Source organism: Panthera uncia, chromosome A2, assembly GCF_023721935.1.
Source record: "Panthera uncia isolate 11264 chromosome A2, Puncia_PCG_1.0, whole genome shotgun sequence".
NCBI classification, from domain to species: domain Eukaryota; kingdom Metazoa; phylum Chordata; class Mammalia; order Carnivora; family Felidae; genus Panthera; species Panthera uncia.
In genome coordinates, this window is record NC_064816.1 from 140,136,518 (window position 1) to 140,160,743 (window position 24,226).

Sequence of the window (24,226 nt, forward strand, 5' to 3'; positions counted from 1 at the left end):
GCTCTAATGACACAGTCTATTCCCACTTCTTCCATAAATCACTAGCGACTTCCCTTAGAATGGTCGCTTGCCTCCAGCATCTTGCCCTTCATACCATCATCACATTGCCTGATTAATGTTCTTAAGCATATCACTCCTCCGATCAAAAATCTACACTGTTTCCTTGTTGCCAATAGAATTAAACCTTAATGCCTCCATGTGGCATTTGAGTCTTCTTACCAATCATTTCCCCTCCTTATCCTCTGCTACGTCCTGATTGCCAGGCCAGTCGTGCTCTGGGGTATAGGTACAGTTTCCTCCATGCCTAACGCCAGCTCTGCTCCTCCCTACTTTCCCAACTCCTCCTTTTCATGCTTCAGGGCTGGCTTCAAATCCCACTTCCTCCACTTCTACCCACACCAACCTCTCCCTGCTATAAATTCCTATTGCACGCTCATTGTACGCCTCACTTTGGCAGTTTACTTGTTAAGTGATTAATATGCCTGTCTGGATGCCTTGTGACTGCAGAAAATAGAATAAGGTCCCTGCCCTGGTGGAGAAGGCTTTGCTACTTTATCATGATATATTACTATCTCCTGAGGGCAAGACTCTCTCCACAGTGAAATGCAACTTTACCATGCTTATATCTATGTACATCTAGGATTTCAGAAAGATTTGCTAAATTGAATTAAATCCTCTTTCGGTATCTGTCTCTGGGGCTTGCCTACAAATAGAGGTTGTTGCTGAAGTGCACTAGCTAATTTGCTCTTAAACGGCCAAACCTAACAAAACTAGTCTACATCAGCTCTGCTGAAGGGGTTAGGGTAGGGGTGAGGAAGGAGAAACCATCCTAGCGTGTTGCAACGTGGGAAAGTTGCTCAGTGTGAGTCCACTCTCCTGGCTGGACCCCTGGCTATAGGTGTAAATTGTCGCACGGTGACTCAAAGCACCACAAGTAAAGGAGTGAGGAAAGGCAAAACGGGCAGAATAGGGAAAGGGAGCAGCAGAAACTTCCTCAGCCAGCATATGAGCAACAAGGGCCATCAAAATGGGATGGCTTCCTTCGAACATAACCAAAGACATGCCAGGGTCAGTCGTTGGAAACCACAGTCCACACTTCACACATTTGTAGCAATAAAGGCTGATGTTGGCACGTCTGGTTTCCAGACACCTGCTCTCACAGGTAACAGCAGCGGGGCAGCTGCCCTGAGTGACTCTGAGTTCCTCTCTCCCATAGGTCCCGAGTTGGAAGGATTGAGTAAGCGAGTCCCCCAAACCCTGGTTCTCATCCATGGGGCCCCGGGACAAGTTGAAAGATCTAACCCAAACCAGAAAAAAACTGGCGGGGTTGGGGGACTGGGCAAGGATGTAGAAGAGTCTTCCGCTGACTTCAGACACCACCCCTCCCCACCCCCACCCCCACCCCCCACCCCCTCCGTGTCTCCCACTGTAAACCAGAAGAGTCTATCTATTCCCTGCAGACGGCCAAGTCGAAAGATCCTCAGGCCGATCAGGTGCCCGCTGAGTCTGGTTGCGGCTCCCAGCCACGATTTCCTCGCATCTCTTGCGCCAGGGCTGCGAACAGGGTCCCCACAGCCCCCGGGTCCGGGCCCCTCCGGGCGCCCGGGACACTGAAGCTAGCGCTCCTCCTCTCTCGCATCCCCTCCCCTCCTCTTCCCTCCCTCTGCCAGTCCCTCCCCAAGCCGTGGCGGAGGTGGGGCCGGGCTTGGCTCCGCGAGGCCCGTGCATTCCAGAGAGCCGAGCGAGCTAGAGCAACAAAGGAGCCGGGGAGTCGGTGGGGAGAAGTCGGGGGTCTGCGGTGCGCTCGGGCGAAGGTGGCGGCTGGGCCGCGGGGCTGGCGCAGAGGCGAAGCCGGGGAGCTATCCCCCACCGCCTGCCCGCGCCTGGCCTCCATCGCGGGGCTGGAAGATAGTTTTAAGAGGGAATGGGGCTGGAGATTGGGGGCCCAGGGGGCTCCCGGGGCTGAAGACAACTTGGATTGCCCGGAGAAAGAGTAGGGAGTTGTGCATCCCGGCCGGGGCCTCCGCCGCCCAACATGGGCCCCGGGTTCCAAAGTTTGCGAAGTTGGGCGCCGAGGGCCCGCGGCTCGCGGAGCGTGCGAGGGGGCCCGGCACCGGATTCGCCGGGCGCACAGGTCGCCTGAGCCACATCCGCGGCCCCAAGGGTTGCGTGTGTGGCCGGGGGGCTCCGGGGAGCGGGCGGGGGCGCCGGGGCTTCTGCTGAGTTGGCGGGTTTGGCCATGGCCGCTGCCCGCCTCGCACTGGGGCCAGGGATCCTGCTCCTGGGGCTGCTGCTGCTGCTGCTGCTGCTGCTGGGGGGCCCAGGCCGGGGGGCGGCCTTGAGCGGGAACGCGACTGGGCCTGGGCCGCGGAGCGCGGGCGGGAGCGCGAGAAGGAGCGCGGCCGTGACCGGCCCTCCGCCGCTGCTGAGCCACTGCGGCCGGGCAGCCCCCTGCGAGCCGCTACGCTACAACGTGTGCCTGGGCTCGGCGCTGCCCTACGGGGCCACCTCCACTCTGCTGGCCGGGGACTCGGACTCCCAGGAAGAAGCGCACGGCAAGCTCGTGCTCTGGTCGGGTAAGCGCGCGGAAGCCGGAGCCGGGGTGGCGGTGGTGGGATGCGGGACACTGGGCAAGAACAGGCTCAGGCCTGAACGTTGGCGAGGGCAAGAGCTGCACCCGGGAGAGGTGGAGGAACACAGTCTGAAACTGTGGGTGCCGGCTGTAAGCAGGTTGGGACCCTCGGTGATGAGGCGAGACGGTTGAGGGAGCCGGTCACAAAAGGCCTGAGCAGGGTGGGTGCGCAAAGGATGCGGGGGGATGAGGGGCCCATGAGGCAGGGGCTCTGAGCCTCGGGAAAGGATGTTTCTTAAGAAGTGGAGCTGCTCCTCGTAAGCGCTGCTCTGAGAGCGGAGCCCCTGGGGATTCAAGGAGGTGTTTAGATCTTGGAAGAGAAAACCGGGAAGTGGAGTTGAAGAGGAAAGATGGGCTAGAAGGTTGAGGCATGGAGGGACAGGATGGGGGGAAAGAGTTGAGTGAAATTTGTGATGGATAAGAAACCCCCTGGTGTTGAGTAATTAAAAGTTAACCAGAAATCTTGTCTGGGGAGACAGGAAGTCCAGAAAACGGTGATCTTGTCTTGCTGTTACAGATTTCACCCTTTCCTCGTCTGAAAAATGGGGACTCTGATCCTTTTCTGAGGTCGTGAAGCAATGAGACTATTCTAAGGATTATTTGTGTATTCTTTGGAAATTTGGATCCTCAGGCTGGTCAGGGCTGCAGAAGGACACTTAAGCCCGGGATATTGAGAGCCTGTGGATACTTCCATAGTGGCCTGAAGTCCCAAAGCCCTCGCCTTAGGTTAGGATTATGGCCAGGCCTAAAAAACCCAAATAAATCCTTCCTTAGCAGTGTGGAGTGGATGATCTCCCCACTTGTCACTCTTCTGGGCTAGGGGCCTGAAGGGGGGTTGGGGAAGGGAACTGGTTTTGTCAGCCCTTGCTTCTAGTCAGTGTGATTTCAAAGCTGTCCTTGAAAAAGAAAATCAAAAGTCAGGAGCCAACTTGGCAAGCTCCTTCTTCTGGCAGGCCTTGGGTGCCCTACATCTCAGTTCCACCCTGGGGGCTGGTGTTGATCCTGAAGCGGGGAGCCGAGATATAGGCTGCCTGTCATTGTCAACTTGGCCACTAGAGTTCTGAGTCTTTGCTGAATGTTGGACAAAGCCCCATCATTCCTGGCCTGGTATCATTCTGGCAGATGCCAGAGGAACGTGGAAGATGGTACCCTTGGTGGACCTATATCCTTAGTGGGTATCAGGTTCTAAAGTCAGCGTGTAGGCAGAAACCATGTGTAATCAACAGCAGCTTTGAAAAGTTCATAAACTACCATAACATAAGGTGTAGGTAATTTTTGCATATATATTCTTTTTATGGTAATATGTTTGTATAAACGTGTAACATATAGTATAGTATATAAGAAGGGGCATACGTAGAAACTATAATTTTAGTCCTTAAAGTTACATAAATGCAAAAGAGCAGCAGACTGAAGGAATTAAAAAAAGGAACACAAAAGAAAGGTGTAAACAGATTTCTTTGAGAAGGTTTGTGTTTAGGAGCCAGTCGTGTGGAAAATACAAATCTCAGCACTAGAATCTCACCCAGTTCTAAGTTGCTCACACTGAGAGGATGTCCCCCCACCCCTCCTCTCTCTACTTAGTTATTTTGCAGGGGCCCATGGTTGAATTCTCCTAAGTTAAACGCATGTGTGATGCTGCCCTTCTGTAGTTACCATCAAATCAAGGAGGAAGGGTCTGGACCTCTTTCCAGTCCGTATTCCTGATAGCAGCCGCTGAGCAAGGCAGAAGTGTTTTAGCAGGGAAGTTTAGGAGTTAGAACCATCTGCTGGCTGTGTGGTTTCGATCCTTACTAGCTGTGCCTCCGGTGGAGTAGGGTCCTGTAGAGGTGCCAGCCTGGGGCTCAGGTTTTTAGTTCATTCGGAATTTTTTCTCTGCTGCCATCATCCCTCAGCTCAGTTACGTTCCCAAGTGTATTCTAGTTGTTCTTTCTGCTTTGGGTCTTTCTGCTAGATGTTCTGGGCGGTGGGGTCGGTGGCGGGTGGAATAGATCGGAGCCAAGTGTAAGAATCACAGACAGGCCTTTAGCCGGGAGCCTCTGGTGAGTGACTTTTCCTGTCCCGAGTTAGTGGTCTTGATTTGACCATGTCTAGGTGGTCAGTGTCACCTGGCTCTTGGAGGTATTTTTGTGGGTAAAGGATGAAAATGATCTAGGTTGTCTTCATCTGTGAACTCTTGAAGGTAGAGACTTGTTCTTCGCTTTTTTTTTTTTTTAAAGCCTCGGAGTTCTGAGTACACAGCCATCCACTCATTCATTAAATTAGGCATTGGGTGCTTGCTGCGTGTCAGCCTGGATCAGGTTCTGGGGCACGTAAAGACGAGGAATACAGACGTGACGTGATTCCTGCCATCAAGGGGAAGACACACAAACAGCTTTAGCATTTCCTGGGAGAGGCATTGTGACAGGGTAGGGTGCTGAAGGAACACAGAGGGCTTTGGGGAGCAAGGGAAGACCCCCCCCAGAGGAATTGACATTTAACCTATGATCTGAGAAACAAGTAGGAATTCTCTGGGCCAAGGAAAGGTTGGATAGGAAGGAATAGGAAGAGGAGACAGCATGCAAAGGTGAGGTGAGAGGGCTTACTACTTTTAGGAGTATACGATTTTAGTAGAGCTGGATCAAAGTAGGTGAGGGATAGAATTATAAGAGATAAGACCTAGGCAGTTAGAAAATAAAGGGATTCATACCCCATATTAAGAAGTTTGGATGTTATCCAGAAGATAATAAGGAGCCACTAAAAGCTTTTGAGCAAGGGAGAGATGTAATCACCGTTGCATTTTAGAAAGATCTCTTTGAGTATTGTGTGAAGAAGCCACGGGAGGAGGGGAGGCATGGAGCCTGGTTGCTTGTTTAGGGGATGGTATTCCGGGTAAGAGATGGTGGTGGCCATGATGGAGGTGGGGATCCAGGTGAGAGAGGGTGGGGCAGCAGGCTGGAGGAAGTGGACAGATCCCAGAATTTTAGAGCTAGAACCCATGGGATTGCTGATGAGTTAGATGGAAGGCAAGAGTGAGCAGGAGGATGTAGGTGTTTCAGGCTCGCGGGGAAGGTGATATCATTCTCTTCCACTAAGCTGGGAATGCTGGAGGAGGAGTAGGCTTAGGAAGAAAGCCTGCGTTCAGTTCGGCCATGTGAATTAGAGGTGCTTAGTGGACGTGTATGTGGAGATTACCAGCAGATCTGGAATAGGAGTTGCTGAAGAGAGCGGCCACTGTGTCATTCCTCGGCCCAGACTGCTGAGCCTTTTGGAAGTATGCCATTGAGTGAGGAAGTTTATAGCCCAGGTTGGACTACTTTCTGGATCTGTAAAGAGCTCAGGTCCCTCCGGTATCTTTCAACCCTTTGGACTTGGGCTCATTCAGGCACTCAGCATCTTTCCCCATTACAGCTTGAAATGTCTCTTCTCAGGCATTCCAAGCTGACCAGACAAATATAATATCCAGGCCACAGTCCACCTTGGGCCAAATCTGGTTTGGTAAATGGGGCAAGAAAGCAGAGACCTGTGGCTGCGGAGGGAAATAGGCCCCTGACAGCCAGCACGTAGCCTCCTTGACCACCCCTGTGCTCTGTGTGTGCACAGGGGTGTGTGGCCTTTTCATTCAGCCGGGGGCAGCCAGGAGAAAAAAGCCAGAGAATTCTGGGAGGAATCTCTCTTTTCCTCTCAAGACAATCTGGTTGAGCGATGAGAGGAGGGATGTTGTTGGTGACGGTGGGTTGTTTGCAGGGGCAGACCGGAAAGAATTTCCTTAGAGCTTTTCCCAAACCTGGCTGGTGATCAGAATCAGTTAAGATATATACATTTGGAAAGGATGAAAATACGGGAATGCACCTACTGGCTCGAGTTTTAATTTTCCTTTAGATTTTTAATATTTATTTATTTATTTAGATTTTCTTTTTCTTTTTTTTGTTTAAAGTTTATTTTTGAGAGAGAGAGAGAGAGAGAGAGAGAGAGACAGAGAGAGAGGAGACAGAGAATCTGGTGTCAGTGCAGAGCCCGATGTGGGGCTGGAACTTAGGATCCTCGAGATCATGACCCAAGCTGAAGTCAAGAGTCAGACACTCAACAGACTGAGCTGCCCAGGTGCCTCAATAAAGATTTTATTTTTAAGTAATCTCTACAACCAAGGTGGGACTTGAACCCATAACCTTGAGATCAAGAGTTGTACACTTCACCGACTGAGCCAGCCAAGGGCCACAAGATTTTTAACTTTTTAACTGTGAAATGCTGCATGTATGCAGAAGGTGCATAAAACACAGGGGCACTTAATATTAAATAATTATAAAGTGACACCTGAGTCAAGATCTAGATCATGGTGGGGCCCCCCCAAAAGCTCCCCTTCGTCTTTTTCAATCACGTCTCCCTCTCTTTTCTTCTAGAAGTAACCACTACCCTAATGTTTCGGATTATCATCTCCTTTTCCCTCTATAGTTTTGTCACCTAGTTTTGGAATCCTTAAACAGTATATTTTAGTTTTGAGTGTTTTTGAACTTTAGACAAATCGTGATATGTGTATTCTTCTATGTCTTTTGTCTTGCTTCTTTTGCTATACATTGTTTTGTAAGATTCATCCATGTTAGTGCAGCTCATTTTTTTTTCTTTGCCGAATAGTGTTCCATTGTAGAATACATCACAATTTATTAATCCATCTTATTATTGTTAAACATTTAAGTTGTCTCTGGTTTTTGGCCACTGTGAACAACATTGCTGCGAGTATTCTTCTAAGTATATCCTGGTTCACCCGCCTCAAGCTTCCCTAGGTACATACTCAGAGGAATGGAATAACTAGATACTTGCATACCTTCAACTTTACTAGGTAATATGGAACAGTTTTCCAAAGTGGTTCCACCAATGTGGTCCCCACTAATCGTGTACAAGAGTCACCAGTGCCCACATGATTCCTGATGCTTGGAATTGTCACCATGTAAAATTCTTGCCAGTCTGGTGGCTATATTGTGGTATGTATTTGTGGTTTTAATTTGCATTTCCCTGATTACTAGGGAGGTTAAGCACCATTTCAAATGTTTACTGCCCACTTGGATTCTGCCTTTTATAAAATGTCTGTTCAAATCTCTGCCCCATTTTTCTTTTTTTTTTTTAACAGATTTTTATTTATTTATTTTTGAAAGAGAGAGTGTGAGTGGGGGAGGGGCAGAAAGAGAGGGGGACAGAGGGTCCAAAGCGGGTTCCGCGTGGACAGCACGGAGCCCGATGTGGGGCTCGAACCCGTGAACCGTGAGATCATGACCTGAGCTGAAGGGAGACGTTTAACCAACTGAGCTCCCCATGTGCCCCCATTTTCCTTTGGGCGCTCATTTTCAGAAGATTTGTAGGACTTCTTTATTTATGCTAGAGTTGAGTCCTTTATTGATTTTATGCATCGAAACTGTTTTCTTTTCTTTGGCTTGCCTCTTTATTTTCTTTGTGCCTTCTGCTAAAAGAAGTTCTGTGCTTTAAGGTAGTCATTTATAAAACTTTTTATGATTAGTTCTTATTGTGTCTTCTTTTATCTTTTATTGTTTTTTACTGTTTATTTATTTTTGAGAGAGAGAGAATGAATGTGAGCAGGGGAGGTGCAGAGAGAGGGGGGCAGAGGGTCTGAAGTGGACTCTGCACTGACAGCAGAGAGCACGATGCGGGGCTTGAACTCACGAGCTGTGAGATCATGACCCAAGCCGAAGTCAGACGCCCAACCAACTGAGGCACCCAGGAGTCCCTGTTGGGCCTTATTTTAAAAAGTCCTTTTATACCACAAAGTCATGAACTTACTCTCTTATGTTATCTTCTCCAAACGTTTTAAGGGTGGCTGGGTGGCTTCGAACAGCGTCTGACTCTTGACACCAGCTCGGGTCTCGATCTCAGTGTCGCTTGAGTTCAAGCCCAGCATTGGGCTCCATGCTGGGTGCAGAGCCTACTCAAAAACAAAACAACACTTTTTAGATTTTATTTTCAATTTATAGACACATAATTCACTAGTTTCCTACATATTGCCTCAGCATCATTTTTTTTTTTAAAGGAATATCCTTTCTCCACCGTTCTGCCATAAATCAAGTGTCCAGATATCTTTAGTTTCTGGGATCTTTTTTTTTTAATTTTTTTTATGTTTATTTAGTTTTTGAGAGAGAGAGAGAGAGAGAGAGAGAGAGAGAGAGAGAGACAGAGTGCAAGCAGGGGAGGGGCAGAGAGAGAGAGGGAGACACAGAATCCGAAGCAGGCTCCAGGCTCCGAGCTGTCAGCACAGAGCCCGACGCGGGGCTCGAACTCACAAACCGCGAGATCAAGACCTGAGCCAAAGTTGGATCCTTAACCGACTGAGCTACCCAGGCGCCCCTAGTTTCTGGGATCTTTATTCTGTTCCATAGCTCTAGTTTGTCTATCCTTTGCCAGTATACACCATCTTAATTATAGCATGGTTCTTCATCATCTTTGTGCTATAAACCTCTTTGGCAGTCTGGTAAAACCTATGGACCCCTTCGCAGTATAATATTTTTAAGTTTATAAGGTAAAACAGGATTGAAAAGGAGCATATAAGATTTCAAAGGAAATGAACTATATTGAACTATAGTTATCAAATATATTAAAACAAATTTGTGATCTAATATATATGTGCTTCTTTATGAATACACTAAGTAAGATATAGTATGTGTTTGATAACCACCATAATGTCAAGGCTGTGATGAACAGTAACAGAGTTTTGAGATTATCTGTAACAAAATATCTGTGACAAAAACACAAGTATTGATAACGTCACTGTGGTATGTGGCTTACATTCATAATTAAAGGAAAGGCTAAATTTCTGTTAGATGTAATTTTTTTTTTTCCCGTGCAGGTTCATGGGCCCCTAAATTCTCTACAAGAATGTTTGTGAGTTCCAGAGGCACCTGGGTGGCTCAGTCGGTTAAGCGTCCAACTCTTGGTTTCAGCTCAGGTCATGATCTCACGACTTTGTGGGTTCGAACCCCACATCAGGCTCCGCGCTGGCGGTGTGGAGACTGCTTGGGATTCTCTCTCTCCCTCCCTCTCTCTCTCTGCCCCTCCCCCACTCGCGCCACCTCTGTCACTCTCAAAATAAATAAACTTAAAAAAAAGAAAAGAATCATTTGTGCGTTCCAAGCCAAGAACCTCCCCTGTTCTTATTAATACTTATAGTATAGTATAGTATTTATAATACAGCGGTATCTCATAGAGTCTGAGCTCTCCTTGACCTTTTGTATTTTATCGTTTATTTTTTATTTTTTAATTTTTTTTTATTTTTGAGACAGAGAGAGACAGAGCATGAACGGGGGAGGGGCAGAGAGAGAGGGAGACACAGAATCGGAAGCAGGCTCCAGGCTCTGAGCCATCAGCCCAGAGCCCGACGCGGGGCTCGAACTCGCGGACCGCGAGATCGTGACCTGAGCCGAAGTCAAACGCTCAACCGACTGAGCCACCCAGGCGCCCCTGTATTTTAATATAAAAATAGGTGTTGGTGGTTTTGATTGAGATTACACTGAGGATACAGACTAATTTGAAGGAAAAAAAAGACATCTTTATGGTATTGAGTCTTCCTATCATTTCACTATATATTTCCATCTATTTAGATATTCTTTCATTTTCTCAATTGTTTTACAGTTTTGTGCAGAGTTTAAATGTCATTTGTCAGATTTAGTCCTAGGTACTTGATTTTTAAAATACTATTATGAATAGTCCCTGTAACATTTCATTTTCTGTTTGTTGCTGGTGTATAGAAATGCAATTGATTTTGAATCCAGTAAACTAGGTAAATTGATTATTTATTATATACACAGTCATCTCATTTGTGAATAATGAGTTTGATGTCTCCCTTTTCAAGCCATGTATCTTTTCGAAGCCTCTATTCATGTACCTTTATCGCCTTATGCACTACTTAAGACATCCAGTACATTGTTAAATAGAAGTGGTAATTGTAGCAGCCACCCTCGTCTTTGACTTTTTCTGTATTCTAAAGTTTTTCAACCCTTCACCGTTACATATGCTGTTTGGTGTAGGTTTCTTGTAGTTACGTTTTATCAGATTAAGAAACTTCTTTTGGGGTGCCTGGGTGGCTCAGTCGGTTGGGCGGCTGACTTCGGCTCAGGTCATGATCTCGCGGTCCGTGAGTTCGTGCCCTGCGTCGGGCTCTGTGCTGACAGCTCGGAGCCTGGAGCCCGTTTTGGATTCTGTGTCTCCCTCTCTCTCTCTGACCTTCCCCCATTCATGCTCTGTCTCTCTCTGTCTCAAAAATGAATAAACGTTAAAAAAATTAAAAAAAAAAAAGAAAGAAACTGTTCTTTTATTCTTAATTTGCCTATTGTTCTTTTTATCATGGTTGCATGTTAGATTCTATTAACTACTTCTATATCTATTGATATGATCATATGATTTTATTCTTCTTTAATCTGTTAATGTGGTAAATTGCATTGATTGAATTTCCTAATGTTAAACCAATCTCAGAACAATGGTTTTCAACTTCACTGATCACCAGAAGCACATAAAGAGTCATTTTAGTGGCTCAGTTGGTTAAGCATCGGACTTCGGCTCAGGTCATGAACTCGCGGTATGTGAGTTCGAGCCCCGTGTCAGGTTCTGTGCTGACAGCTCAGAGCCTGGAGCCTGCTTTGGATTCTGTGTCTCCCTCTCTGCCCCTCCTCTGCTCATGGTCTGTCTTTTTCTCTCTCTCTTTCAAGAACAAGTAAACATTAAAAAAATAGAAAAATAAAAAATAAGTCATTTTCAGAGCTTAAATTGTAGCAAATATTGAAGAAGTCTATGAATATAGAAAAATGCAAAGACTAACATAACACCTGTGTCTTTTTTCCCCCTCTGTTTCGTATTTTTTTTAAATTTTTTTTTTCAATGTTTTTTATTTATTTTGGGGACAGAGAGAGACAGAGCATGAACGGGGGAGGGGCAGAGAGAGAGGGAGACACAGAATCGGAAACAGGCTCCAGGCTCCGAGCCATCAGCCCAGAGCCCGACGCGGGGCTCGAACTCACGGACCGCGAGATCGTGACCTGGCTGAAGTCGGACGCTTAACCGACTGCGCCACCCAGGCGCCCCCTCTGTTTCGTATTTTAATAAAACGAAAGGAATAAAATAATACAGATAAAGTTGATGTCCCTTTTCTTCTGGTCTACAATTTTGTTCCCTTCTCTTCTCTACGGAGCTTCCCCCATCTCAGTAACTTGCATATTTATTTTTCTAAGCTTAATTACTTCTAAAAATAGGCAGTATGTGCACATAGTATAAAATTCAAAAGTAACAAAAGTTAAATCTTTTCACTTCTGCTTCCGGCTCCCCGTTTCCCCTGCCTAGAGGATCAGCACTGGTTTTTGTGTGTTCTTTCGGAGACATCCAACATGTGTACAAATGTAGATGTGTCCTTAGTTTTTTTCCCTCCCACAACCATTAGTGGCCTACTCTTCAGGCTGTTCCCACTCAACTGAACCCATTGAACAAGATGCATTGGAGATAGTTCCATTTCAGTGCAAATAGTTCAACCTGGTGTAGTGTCCTATTATATTGATTTATGATATTTTATGCAGCCGGTCTCCTATTGATGGCTACGGATTCATGCAGTTTCTACTCTTTTGCTGTTACAAACAATGCTGCAAGGAATAGTCTTGTGTATTGGCTTTGTAAACATGTGGAGTGGGATCACTAGTATAAAATGTTGATAGATAATGCCAAATAGTCTCCACAAGTGTTTACTAATTTCTGTTTTACTCGAAATATACGAAAGTGCCAGTTTCACTTACATTCTTGTCAATAGACCATTTTCAAATGTGTTGATCTGTATCCATCTAAAAGTTAAAAAATTATGTCTCATTGTAGTTTTATTTCACATTCAGTTTATTTATTTATTTTTTAATGTTTTCATTTATTTTTGAGAGAGACAGAGACAGAATGCGAGTGGGTTAGGGGCAGAGAGAGAGGGAGACACAGAATCTGAAACAGGCTCCAGGCTCCGAGCTGTCAGCACAGAACCTGACTCGGGGCTCGAACTCACGAGCCGCGAGATCATGACCTGAGCCGAAATCGGACGCTTAACCGACTGAGCCACCCAAGCGCCCCCCACATTTCAGTTTATTAACAGTGAGATTGGATATTTCTTAATGTGTTTAAAAGCCATTTGGATTAGATCTGTCTTCTGCCCATTTTTTTATAGGATCATGAATTTCTTACTGATGTGGAGGAGCTTAAGGCATATACGGAGATTAGCTCTTTCTTTTCAAAATTTTTTTAATGTTTATTTGTTTTTGAGAGAGATAAAGACAGACCATGAGCAGGGAAGGGGCAGAGAGAGAGGGAGACACAGAATCCAAAGCAGTTCCAGGCTCTGAGCTGTCAGCACAAAGCCCAACGTGGGGCTCGAACTCACGGACCACAAGATCATGACCTGAGCGAAAGTCGGACGCTTAACCAACTGAGCCACCCAGGCGCCCCTTTTTTTAACATTTATTTTTGAGACAGAGAGATACAGAGCATGAACAGGGGAGGGTCAGAGAGAGGGAGACACAGAATCCAAAACAGGCTCCAGGCTCTGAGCTGTCAGCACAGAGCCCAACGTGGGGCTCGAACTCAGGGACCGCGAGATCATGACCTGAGCGAAAGTCGGCCGCTTAACCGACTGAGCCACCCAGGCGCCCCATTTTAAAAAACAAAAAATTTTTTAATGTAAGGAGATTAACTCTTTACCTGTGATATGTATTGGAAATATATTTTCTCAGTATATTGCGTTTCTCATGGTTTTTGTTTTTACCCTATTTTTTTCTGAAGTCTTTTTAAAATCTTTTATTTCGTAGCTTCCGAGTATTATGTCATACTTCGAAAGGCCTTCTCTACTTAAGATTTAAAAACCACATCCCATCTTTTCTTCTGGTACTCTAATTTTTAAAACTCATGCAGTCATTTGAATTTATCTGGAACTTATTTTTATGTAAGAAATGGGGTAAGGATCCAAATCATTTTTTCCCTAGATGGTTCTTCAATTGTCTTTTAAGATTTATTTAATAGTCTTTCTTTTCCTCATTTTTAAGGTACAATATAATACTTAAAACGAGAAAAAGGAAAACAATGAAATTCCACATTTTAAAAAGTTGATCGCTGCAAATATCACAAAACCCAGAAAAATAACATAATATTTTTGTTAATCAGCTGCTTGCTGCTCCTCTAGAATACATTTTACTCTGGTGAGCTCCCCCCTTTTTAAGTATAGTGTTCAGTAAACATCCAGTAAATTTAACTTTTTCTTTGTTGTACCTCGCTATGAATTTAGACAAATATATAGAGTTATGTAATCAGCCACTACATTCAAGATAGTGAAAAGCCCATCAGGCCCCAAAATTCCCTCTTACTGCCCCTTTGTAGACAAATTCTCCTCCTACCCAGCCCCTGGCAACCACTGGTGCATTCTCCGCCCCTGCCCACTCAGTCAGAATTTCTGAGAGTGGGTTTCTCCCTCTAGAATGATGAAGGTTCCCTAGGTGATTCTGATTTGAGTGGAGGCTCAGGAAAGTTGCCTGAGGACACTGCTTCTTCTTCTTTTTATTTTTTTTTACTTTTATTTTATTTTTAATGTTTATTTATTTCTGAGACAGAGAGAGACAGAGCACGAGTGGGGGAGGGGCAGAGAGAGAGGGAGACACGGAATCCGAAGCAGGCTCCAGGCTCTGAGCCGTCAGCCCGGAGCCCGACGCGGGGCTCGAACTCACAAACGGTGAGATCATGACCTGAGCCGAAGTTGGTCGCTCCACTGACTGAGCCACCCAGGCACCCCAGGACACTGCTTCTTGACCGGAACTTGCTCTGTGCCCCTGGAATAGGCTTTGTGGTGGTGAGAGCTGTGAGCGGTCAGAGGTCTCAGATGAGTAATGACCGCTGATATTTCCCGAGTGCTTACTATCTGACGGGTACCATGCTAAACACATCAAGTGCTTTACCAAACTCTTCACAACATTCCCAGGAGGTAAATCCCCATTTTGCAGATGAGGAAACTGAAGCTAGAGATAGAGATAGAGTAATTTGCCGGAGATCACACAGCCAGGAAATGGGAGAGCCAAGGCTCAGACCCAGGGAGGCTAATTGTAGTGTCCATGCCCCTCATCCCTCTGCTGTATTGCCTCCCTCCTAAAAAGAGCAGCTATCTGCCCCTACCGCCCCCAGCCTGGCAGTGTGGCAGTCGCCAGTTTGTCTCTCACGTCCTTAGACGCTTCTCCTAACACAACTTCTTGTGTGGGACACCGGTATTCCTGAAGCAGGGATGATTCGGGAGGGGCAATGGGGGCGGAATGCTGAGTGAGCCCCGCCCCTGGGATAGCAGGGTAGGTGCCTGGGTTGGGGCAGGGGTGCAGTTTCTGTCTTGCTGACAACATGTTTCCTCCCTCTGCACTGGACAGAGCCTCCTCTGTTTCTCTCCATCTGATTTCCTGTTTCCTCCTCTGGCTTTGGAGTACCTGGGCTCCCCTGACTACCTCTTCTTAAGCTCCTACCTGTTCTCTATTTCACCTCAGCTTGGTAAGAGGAACAGGGATCCTGGGGTCTGGGCAAGGGGCAACATCTCGTTCTAGTGCATGGGCCCTGGAAGGGGTGGGTCCCACAACCTCCCTTTCCCCTGGAAGAGGCCTGTAGAAGGTTTTAAGGATGCCCCTGAAAAGGTACAAGGCAAGTCGAGCTGGGGTCCTCAGCCAGAGGCACTAACGCTCCCTAGCAGGGCTTTTGGAAATGAGGGCTGTTTTTTTAAAAACTTGAATTGAATTATAACATACACACAGATCAGTGCGTGAGTCATGAGCTCGATTCTTCACATGGTGAATACCCACATTGAACCACTACCAGATCAAGAAATAGAACATGACCAGCATCCCAGAAACTCCCCTTCAGGCCCTCTTGCAGTCACCAACCCTGGAGTAGGGGCAAGGGGAGTGTTTTTTAATTGTCGTGATGACTTAACGGGTTCTGGGATTTAGTGGGCGGAGTCCAGGGCTGCTAAATGTCTTGCGATACATCGGACAGTCCTGCAGCACAAAGGATCCTCCTGCCCAAATGCTCTGTTGAGAAACCCTGTGCCTGACAGCTCCAGCATTATGGCAAAGAGACCTGCCCTAGGCCTGGGAAACAGCTGTGGGTCAGAGTGAGGAGGGGTGTCACCACAATGTATCCACACTGTTGCCTCTCTCCAGGCCTCCGGAACGCCCCCCGCTGCTGGGCAGTGATCCAGCCCCTGCTGTGTGCTGTGTACATGCCCAAATGCGAGAATGACCGGGTGGAGCTGCCCAGCCGCACCCTGTGCCAGGCTACCCGAGGCCCCTGTGCCATTGTGGAGAGGGAGCGTGGCTGGCCCGACTTCCTGCGCTGTACCCCTGACCACTTCCCCGAGGGCTGCCCGGTGAGTGCTGTGACGGGCAAGCCGCAAGCCTAGGGCAGGGCCCAACAGGAAGCAGGGGCAGGGGAGCCCCGCAGCCTTCTCTCCCGGGAGACCCCAAATCTGCAGCCGTGGGGTCAATGAGCCACAAACCCAAACTGAAGCTCACTGGCGGGGCCAGTCTATCAGGGATTGTCTGTTGATTTGTAGAAGATAACTTGTGTTCAACAAATATTTTTTGAGCACCTACTCCGCTAGGTGTTGGGGAGTTTCGGGGGTCGATGACGACAGGAACTCACTCTCCAAGAAGTTTATTGTGTATTTAGGGAGTCCAGGCGCGCACGTGTAAAACAGCTATAGACCCCAAGACAGGGATGTGATCTCGTTCTGGTGATAAAGGAGGGCTCATAAGTAATAATAATACTAATGGCAGTAATGTTGGTAATAAAGCTAATTATTATTATTTACTATCTGCCAAATACCATAGGAGCCTCTTACAGCCATTGATTCACTTAACCCTTAAACCACACCATGAAGTAGGTACTGCTGTCTTATACGTGGGGAAACCGAGAGGTCCAATAATTTGTCCCAGCCTTTTGATATAGTTTGTCATTGAGTGGCAGGGCGGGGTTTCAAAAGCTGGAAAGCTGTCTCCAGCCTGTGCTCGTAGGCACTCTACCAAGCTGCCCTTATGCCTCGTATTAAGCCAAAGGGTGCCCCTGGGCCTCCTGCTCCCTTTTGCACTGCCTTTTCCCCTTCCCTCGTGCCAGAATGAGGTGCAGAACATCAAGTTCAACAGTTCGGGCCAGTGTGAGGCTCCCTTGGTTCGGACCGACAACCCCAAGAGCTGGTATGAGGACGTGGAGGGATGTGGGATCCAGTGCCAGAACCCGCTGTTCACTGAGGCCGAGCACCAGGACATGCACAGCTACATCGCGGCCTTCGGCGCAGTCACAGGCCTCTGCACGCTCTTCACCTTGGTCAGCTGAGGGCAGGCCTGCGGGTGGAGGGGTTAGGGGAACGGGGGTCCAGAACACACAGCCTATAAAGTGGGAAGTGGATCGACAGTTGTCTGCGTTGTGAGAGCAGAGGGAGGTGGGGAGAGGATGCCTTGGGGGGTGTCCCTGGGGGAAGGGTCTGGATAAGAGCGTTCGGGGGCTCAGACAAAGGCGTCTGTGGCAGCAGAATCACCCTAACCTCATAGAGCGGATCCCACTTCTCTCTTCTAGGCCACATTTGTGGCTGACTGGCGGAATTCGAATCGCTACCCTGCCGTTATTCTCTTCTACGTCAATGCGTGTTTCTTTGTGGGGAGCATCGGCTGGTTGGCCCAGTTCATGGACGGCGCCCGCCGGGAGATCGTCTGCCGTGCAGATGGAACCATGAGGCTCGGGGAGCCCACGTAGGTGTTTTGAGGACCCAGAAGCCAGGGTGAGGGGCAGAAGGCTGAAATGAAAAGGGACAGAGTGGGCTTGAAACTGAAGATTTCAGTGTAGGGTTCAGCTCTGCCTTGTTGAGCCCACGGTATCCAGCGTTGGGGATGTGATTGTTTGCATCTGCTCAGAGGGGCATCTTCCATAACCTCTTCGAATCTGACCTGAGTCCCACCTCCAAGCTCTGACTCCTAGGGAACCTCCAGACCTTAGAAGCCAAGGCTCTGGGGACAGGGTGGAGAGAGCTGATAAAGGGAGTATGGAATGCCCTCCCCAAGTGCCCCTCCACATGTCTGCACAGCTCCAATGAGACCCTGTCCTGCGTCATCATCTTTGTCATCGTGTACTACGCCCTTATGGCTGGTGTCGTCTGGTTTGTGGTCCTCACCTATGCCTGGCACACCTCCTTCAAAGCCCTGGGCACCACCTATCAGCCTCTCTCCGGCAAGACCTCCTACTTCCACCTGCTCACGTGGTCACTCCCGTTTGTCCTCACTGTGGCAATCCTTGCCGTCGCCCAGGTATGGTGGCCGGTAGGAGGCTGGGGACCTGAGTGGAGTGGCCTTGGGTAGGGGGGCCCGTGACCCACTCTGTCCCTCCCACCCCCCCCCCTTTGTGCCGCAGGTGGACGGGGACTCTGTGAGCGGCATCTGTTTTGTGGGTTACAAGAACTACCGATACCGTGCAGGCTTCGTGCTGGCCCCGATTGGCCTGGTGCTCATTGTGGGAGGCTACTTCCTCATCCGAGGTGAGTAGGCACCAAGCGGGCACCAGTCGGGCAGCAAAAGGCGCTGAGCGCCCGCTCTGTGTAAGTAGGAGCTAGGAGCTGCCGGTTCTGCTACCTTTGCAGCAACCTTTGTGCTGGCCCGAGCAAGGCAGCCCCTTTCTCCAGAGCCTTGAGCCGGGGCTCACAGCTTGTTGAGTAGAGCCTGAGCTGGGTTCCAGCCCCCGCTCAGCCCTTGGCCCGGTGCACTTGTATGGTGAATAACCCGCCCTGTCCACGTGGACCAACTCAGGGCCTTTGGTCGTGTGTGTGCACCCTGAATTTATACATGCTCTCCATCTTCTGGCTCCTCATCCGCCTCCTACCCCCAGAACATAGTCACACACAGTTTTCACAACATGCACAGATTCTCTGTTCCCTAATTTCCCCGTCTGGATCTGCCGCCTCCGTCTCTTCTTAGCTCATTTGTGTTGCATTTTCTTTGTAAACTTCAGTTTCCTCTCCCTGTGCTGTCAGCCTTCTGTTCAGCCCACCTCTTTCTGCCAGCGTCTGGGCCTTTGATTTAGGTTTCGGGCCTGTGCTCTCCTGTACGGTAGCCACTGGCCACCCGTGTTGAAACTGGTCCAGATTGCGATGCGTCGTAAGTACAAAATCCACACTGCATTGCAAAGACTCCGCACACACCAAAAGGTAAACTGTCTCATTAATAGTTTGTTGTGTGGATTACATATTGAGATGCTAATAAAACACAATGATGTATTGCTCGCGGAAAGTATGGAAATCAGCTTCGTTTGCATCTTTTTTACTTTTTTAACGAGGCTGCTAGAAAATGTGAGCTTATGGGTGTGGCTGACATATTTCTATCGCATAGCTCTGTCGTTGCATCTCTTTTCTTGCCTTTTCCATCAGCACAGCTTTGACCTGGCTGCCTTACTTACGGGGAGCCGGGGCCAGGACGAAGGCACCTTCTCTCTCTTCTCGACTGTTTGTCTGGGCTCTGCCCCCGTCTTTCCAAGTACATAGCACATCTGCCACCAGCTGTGCCCCCCCATTTCTCAAGTGTCTCCAGTTTCCCCAAGCTTTACATCAGCAGAGGAGTAATCAGACCTGGGACTGCCTGCCACCTCCATCCCTCCCGGGAGAGTGGCCTCACCCCACTAATGTCTGAGATCTCTCTTCTGTTCAGGAGTCATGACTCTGTTTTCCATCAAGAGCAACCATCCCGGGTTGCTGAGTGAGAAGGCTGCCAGCAAGATCAACGAGACCATGCTGCGCCTCGGTGAGTGGGCCCCAGGGCCTTTGGCCCGAGGTACTGGTCAATCCGACACTGCACTCTTCTGTGGCTGAGGGACCTGCAGGATGGGATCTTGGAGGATGCATTGTGAGTGGTGCAAGTTAGCAGCCATGGGAACAAGACAAGGCTGTGGGGCATGTGTGTGTATGGGGGGTGGGATGGGGTGAGAGGTCATGGTGGTAGCAACTCAAAAGAAGGGGACCTTCTTGGATGGAAGAATTCAGGCTCGTGCCAAGACTGCTTCCTCGTGCCCACTGGGGCCCTCCCACAGTTGGCTCAAGTGCCCTTCAAGTCTTATTCTGGAGAATACAGCAAACTGAGCCTAGCATGAATTTACCCCAGACTCAGCCATCTTTCAGGCCTGAATGGGGCAGACGCCTTGTCCCCACTGCTGCTCCCACACCGGGGATTGGTAATGCTCTGTCCCACCCTGGCCCTCCACAGGCATTTTTGGCTTCCTGGCCTTTGGCTTTGTGCTCATCACCTTCAGCTGTCACTTCTACGACTTCTTCAACCAGGCTGAGTGGGAGCGCAGCTTCCGGGACTATGTGCTGTGAGTGCAGTGCTGGGGGCTTGGGGGCGGCAGCCACAGGACTTCAGACAGCCCTAGCCCTCCTTGCTGTCCAGCAAGGGTCTGCTAGGCACCTGCCTCTGACGGGCAGGTGAAACTGTCCATCCTGCTCTGGGCACCCAAGATGTCAATTGCTCTGTAATTTGCAAACACGGCAAAGCACCTGTCCTGTCCCGGCTCAACTCTGCTCTCCTCTCTGCACGAGCCACTGTCTGGCTGGTGTGTTTAACTGTTCAGCCCTCTCATGTTTGGGCTTCTCTGATGACTCTGTGTTGGCCACAGAAGTCACTCTAATTCTCACGTACTCTTTTACAGAGTTTATTATAGAGCCCTGCACGGAGTAGTTACCTCTCCACGATACGTGTAACAACCTATTAATACTTGCTAGCCTTGCCTGTGCTTTTTTGTGTCACCATGAGGATGAATCTGAGAGTAAAGCATCTCATCCACTGAAAGAAGGGCTGCACTAGCTGATATCAGGAATAGCAGTTACAATGCTCATTAAAATGGACACCAGTCCACATCCTGACTGCCTCAGGCTCTTCCTTAACGGCTCCAGCTTCCAGTCTGGGAAGCAAGCTTTAAACCTCACTAATACCTGGTCCTCCCCCAGAGATGTGATTTAATTGTCTGGGGTGCGACCCAGGCATTAGTAGTTATAAAAAGTAACTCTAGGGGCGCCTGGGTGGCGCAGTCGGTTAAGCGTCCGACTTCAGCCAGGTCACGATCTCGCGGTCCGTGAGTTCGAGCCCCGCGTCAGGCTCTGGGCTGATGGCTCGGAGCCTGGAGCCTGCTTCCGATTCTGTGTCTCCCTCTCTCTCTGCCCCTCCCCCGTTCATGCTCTGTCTCTCTCTGTCCCAAAAATAAAAAAAAAAAAGTTAAAAAAAAAAAGTTGAAAAAAAAAAAGTAACTCTAATGTCCCAAGTGACTCTAGGGAGCACCCAGGGCTGTGAATCGTTGCCGTGGGGCTTAGCTCTTTCTAAAGTCTTTGGATTGATTGGGTACCCAGAGAGCCTCACCTGTCTACTAACCCCCCCACCACAGGTGCCAGGCCAACGTGACCATCGGGCTGCCCACCAAGAAGCCCATTCCTGACTGTGAAATCAAGAATCGCCCCAGCCTCCTGGTGGAGAAGATCAACTTGTTTGCCATGTTTGGAACCGGCATTGCCATGAGCACCTGGGTCTGGACCAAGGCCACACTGCTCATCTGGAGGCGCACCTGGTGCAGGTGGGGCCAGCAGCCAGCCGGTTCTGACCTCGCCGCCTTACTCCCTCACTCTTGGTGTCCCCACCAATAAGGGTCGCCTGCTTCGTGGTCTCTCAACAGTCACCGGCAGACCAGTTTTCTAAGGGTCTGCATTGAGTTGCCTAAAGCTGCCTTCTGTGTGGCTCACCACTGCCCCCTGGTGACACCTCCTGTCCTCAGGAGGCCCCTTCAAGTGCTGAGCCTGCCGCCAGCATCTTTCTTAAAGAAGGGAATGATTTGAGCGATTTGAGTACTGGGCATCCAGAAGCCCTGCATCCTAGGCCTACTTCTTTGCAGAGGTCTCTCCTCAGAGTCCTCGAGGGACCTGGGGCCCTCTGGAGGCTCCTTCCCTGGAGGGAAAGGCTTCACCGGTCTTCAACAGGATTTGATGGGAAGTGGCTGCTCCTCCACTTCCCCTCCCCCATCTCTTCTGCTCTCAGGTTGACTGGGCAGAGTGATGATGAGCCCAAACGCATCAAGAAGAGCAAGATGATCGCCAAGGCCTTCTCCAAGCGGCGTGAGCTGCTGCAGAACCCAGGCCAGGAACTCTCCTTCAGCATGCACACTGTCTCCCACGACGGGCCTGTGGGTGAGCCTCGGTCCCTTTCCTCCACTGGAGCCACTCGATCCCCGCAACGCCTGGGCCCCCTTCCCCACTAAGCTGCTAGGGACACGTGGACTGGCAGGAAGGCAGGAAGGAAGAAAGCGGCACCCCCTCTCCTCACACACTCCACCCTCTCTCATCCCCCTTCCGTCCCTCGCTACTCTGCCCTCTGTTTCTGCCCCTGGGTCTGCTTGCTGCTGCTTTGGTTTCAAAAGGAGTCATCTCCCTCTCACTTCTTCTGTCCTCTCCAGTGGTTCTCCCTGGGCTAGAGTAAGTCTGGGTTCTAGAAACTGGATTTCTGGCCTCTAGTGATGGTAGATCACTGGGACTGGGTAGATCACTATGATTCCCTGGGTGGGCTTTCTGGACTCCGTGGACTGGGAGGGAGCTACAGTCACCCAAGGAGTGGGGCAGTCATGATTCCTTAGCCTTTCCTTCCACCCCCACAGCGGGTTTGGCCTTTGACCTCAATGAGCCCTCTGCCGATGTGTCCTCTGCCTGGGCCCAGCATGTCACCAAGATGGTGGCTCGGAGAGGAGCCATACTGCCCCAGGATGTGTCTGTCACCCCTGTGGCAACTCCAGGTACGAGGAGTCAAGCTTCTGTAGGAAGTGGGGGGTGGGGGCATGGAGTCTGGGGGTTCTTGGGACTGGAGCACGAGCAGCTGCCAGAAGGGAGACCCTGGAGGATGTAGAGTGTGGGGCTGAGGCACTAGAGATCTAGAGTTGTGGGTCCCAGACCTCAAAAGTAGGGGTCCAAGGAGAGAACAGGTGATGTGGACAGACCAGCGTCCCAGGCTCACGTTCTCTCTCCTGCCATCAGTGCCCCCAGAGGAAAAAGCCAACCTGTGGCTGGTTGAGGCAGAGATCTCCCCAGAGCTGGAGAAGCGCCTGGGCCGGAAGAAGAAGCGGAGGAAGAGGAAGAAGGAGGTGTGCCCGCTGGTGCCACCTCCTGAGCTTCACCACCCTGCCCCTGCCCCTGCCCCTGCGGCCAGTGCTGTTCCTCGACTGCCTCAGCTGCCCCGGCAGAAGTGCCTGGTGGCCGCAGGTGCCTGGGGAGCTGGGGAATCCTGCCGACAGAGAGCCTGGACCCTGGTCTCCAACCCTTTCTGCCCAGAACCCAGTCACCTGCAGGATCCATTTCTGCCCAGTGCCCCAGTTCCCACGGCGGCCTGGGCTCAGGGCTGCCGGCAGGGGCTGGGGCCCATTCACTCCCGCACCAACCTGATGGAGGCAGAGCTCATGGATGCAGATTCAGACTTCTGAGCCCGGAGAGCGGGACCTGGGATAGGAAAGAGCAGCAAATACCATTCTGAGGTTCTTCATCCTCCCTGAGAGTGCTTCCCCAGGATCTTGTCTTCCAGAGCCCTTGAGGGTGCAGTGCCCTCCCAGGAGGGCTCTATATGTCTGGCTCAGGGCAGCAGGACTGTGGGAAAGGGCCCTGACATCTCCACGGGCAGGCCTCATCCAGGGAAGGACCCTGGAGCTCAGGGTCCTTGTTTCTGCCCCACCAGCTGGAGTCTGGCTGGCAGTATCCATGTGCAGCAGGGTCATGAGATCTGCAGAGCTTGGGGGCTGGGGGGGCAGTGACGGTGGAGGCAGGGGTGACAGTACCCAGAGTGGCCTGTGGTAGCCAATGAGGCAGACAGGCCCATACCTGGCAGATGAGGGCTGGCTGCCCTTTTCTGTGCCAGTGGATGCCCTTTTCTGGCACTCTCAGACCAAATGTGTTCATTGTGTCATTAGTCCTTTGTCTAGGTGGGGACGGGGCTCCCTTCTCCCTCTTCTAGGTGGTTGTGGAGCTGGAAGTGCCTATTCCCGTAGGGGCTATAACCTCTCTTCACAGGTGCCCGGTTGGCCCGACCCCAGGCCAGTAGCCCGTCCTGTGTGCTCCTGTACCCTCCTTCCCCTTTCCCATTTCAGTGCAACCAGGCCAACCTCTTCCTGTTTCCCTGTTCGTTGATTAGGACCCAGAACTGCTGCATGCTCCATCCCTCCCCCATCCCCCACCTTTTTGATGCTGGCTTCATCTCCAGGTGAGAGACTGGTTCAGCTATAGAGCACTGGCGTGGTGTAGAAGCGTGTTCTCTCTTCCTCCCGTCCATCCAGTGGGGGGGGTGGATCCTCTGACTTGAGGGGCTAACCTGGGAGGCTGCTGGAGCTTCAGCCAGGCAGGAACGCTTCCTTCAACTTCCACAACTGGTGGGTGAGGAGATTCCCACCTCTCATAACCCCTGACTATGTCTCCAAGGCCCCAATTTCAAGAGCCAGACAGCAGGAAGCCTTAGGAGCTGGCTGGGTTCCAGATCGGGGATAGGGATGGGGAGAAGAAATACAAACAGTAAATAAAAGGTTTTTGTATAA

General features: G+C 49.9%; 1 protein-coding gene across 1 annotated transcript; it reads left to right on the top strand.

The window, feature by feature from the left end:
- The first annotated feature begins 1,645 nt into the window (after positions 1 to 1,645).
- Positions 1,646 to 24,226, top strand: SMO (smoothened, frizzled class receptor). The gene is made up of 12 exons (XM_049641822.1): positions 1,646 to 2,576; positions 15,808 to 16,013; positions 16,760 to 16,969; positions 17,219 to 17,391; positions 17,724 to 17,943; positions 18,047 to 18,170; positions 19,333 to 19,425; positions 19,885 to 19,993; positions 21,056 to 21,241; positions 21,700 to 21,848; positions 22,313 to 22,447; positions 22,686 to 24,226. Exons 1-12 carry the CDS (start codon positions 2,240 to 2,242, stop codon positions 23,126 to 23,128), a joined length of 2,385 nt encoding a protein of 794 aa, XP_049497779.1. The 5' UTR covers positions 1,646 to 2,239; the 3' UTR covers positions 23,129 to 24,226.

Coding starts and splice junctions, on each gene's coding strand:
- SMO (XM_049641822.1), top strand. CDS start 2,240: ATGGCCGCTGCCCGCCTCGCACTGGGGCCAGGGATCCTGCTCCTGGGG. Junction 2,577..15,807: donor CAAGCTCGTGCTCTGGTCGG/GTAAGCGCGCGG, acceptor GCCTCTCTCCAG/GCCTCCGGAACGCCCCCCGC. Junction 19,426..19,884: donor CGAGACCATGCTGCGCCTCG/GTGAGTGGGCCC, acceptor GGCCCTCCACAG/GCATTTTTGGCTTCCTGGCC.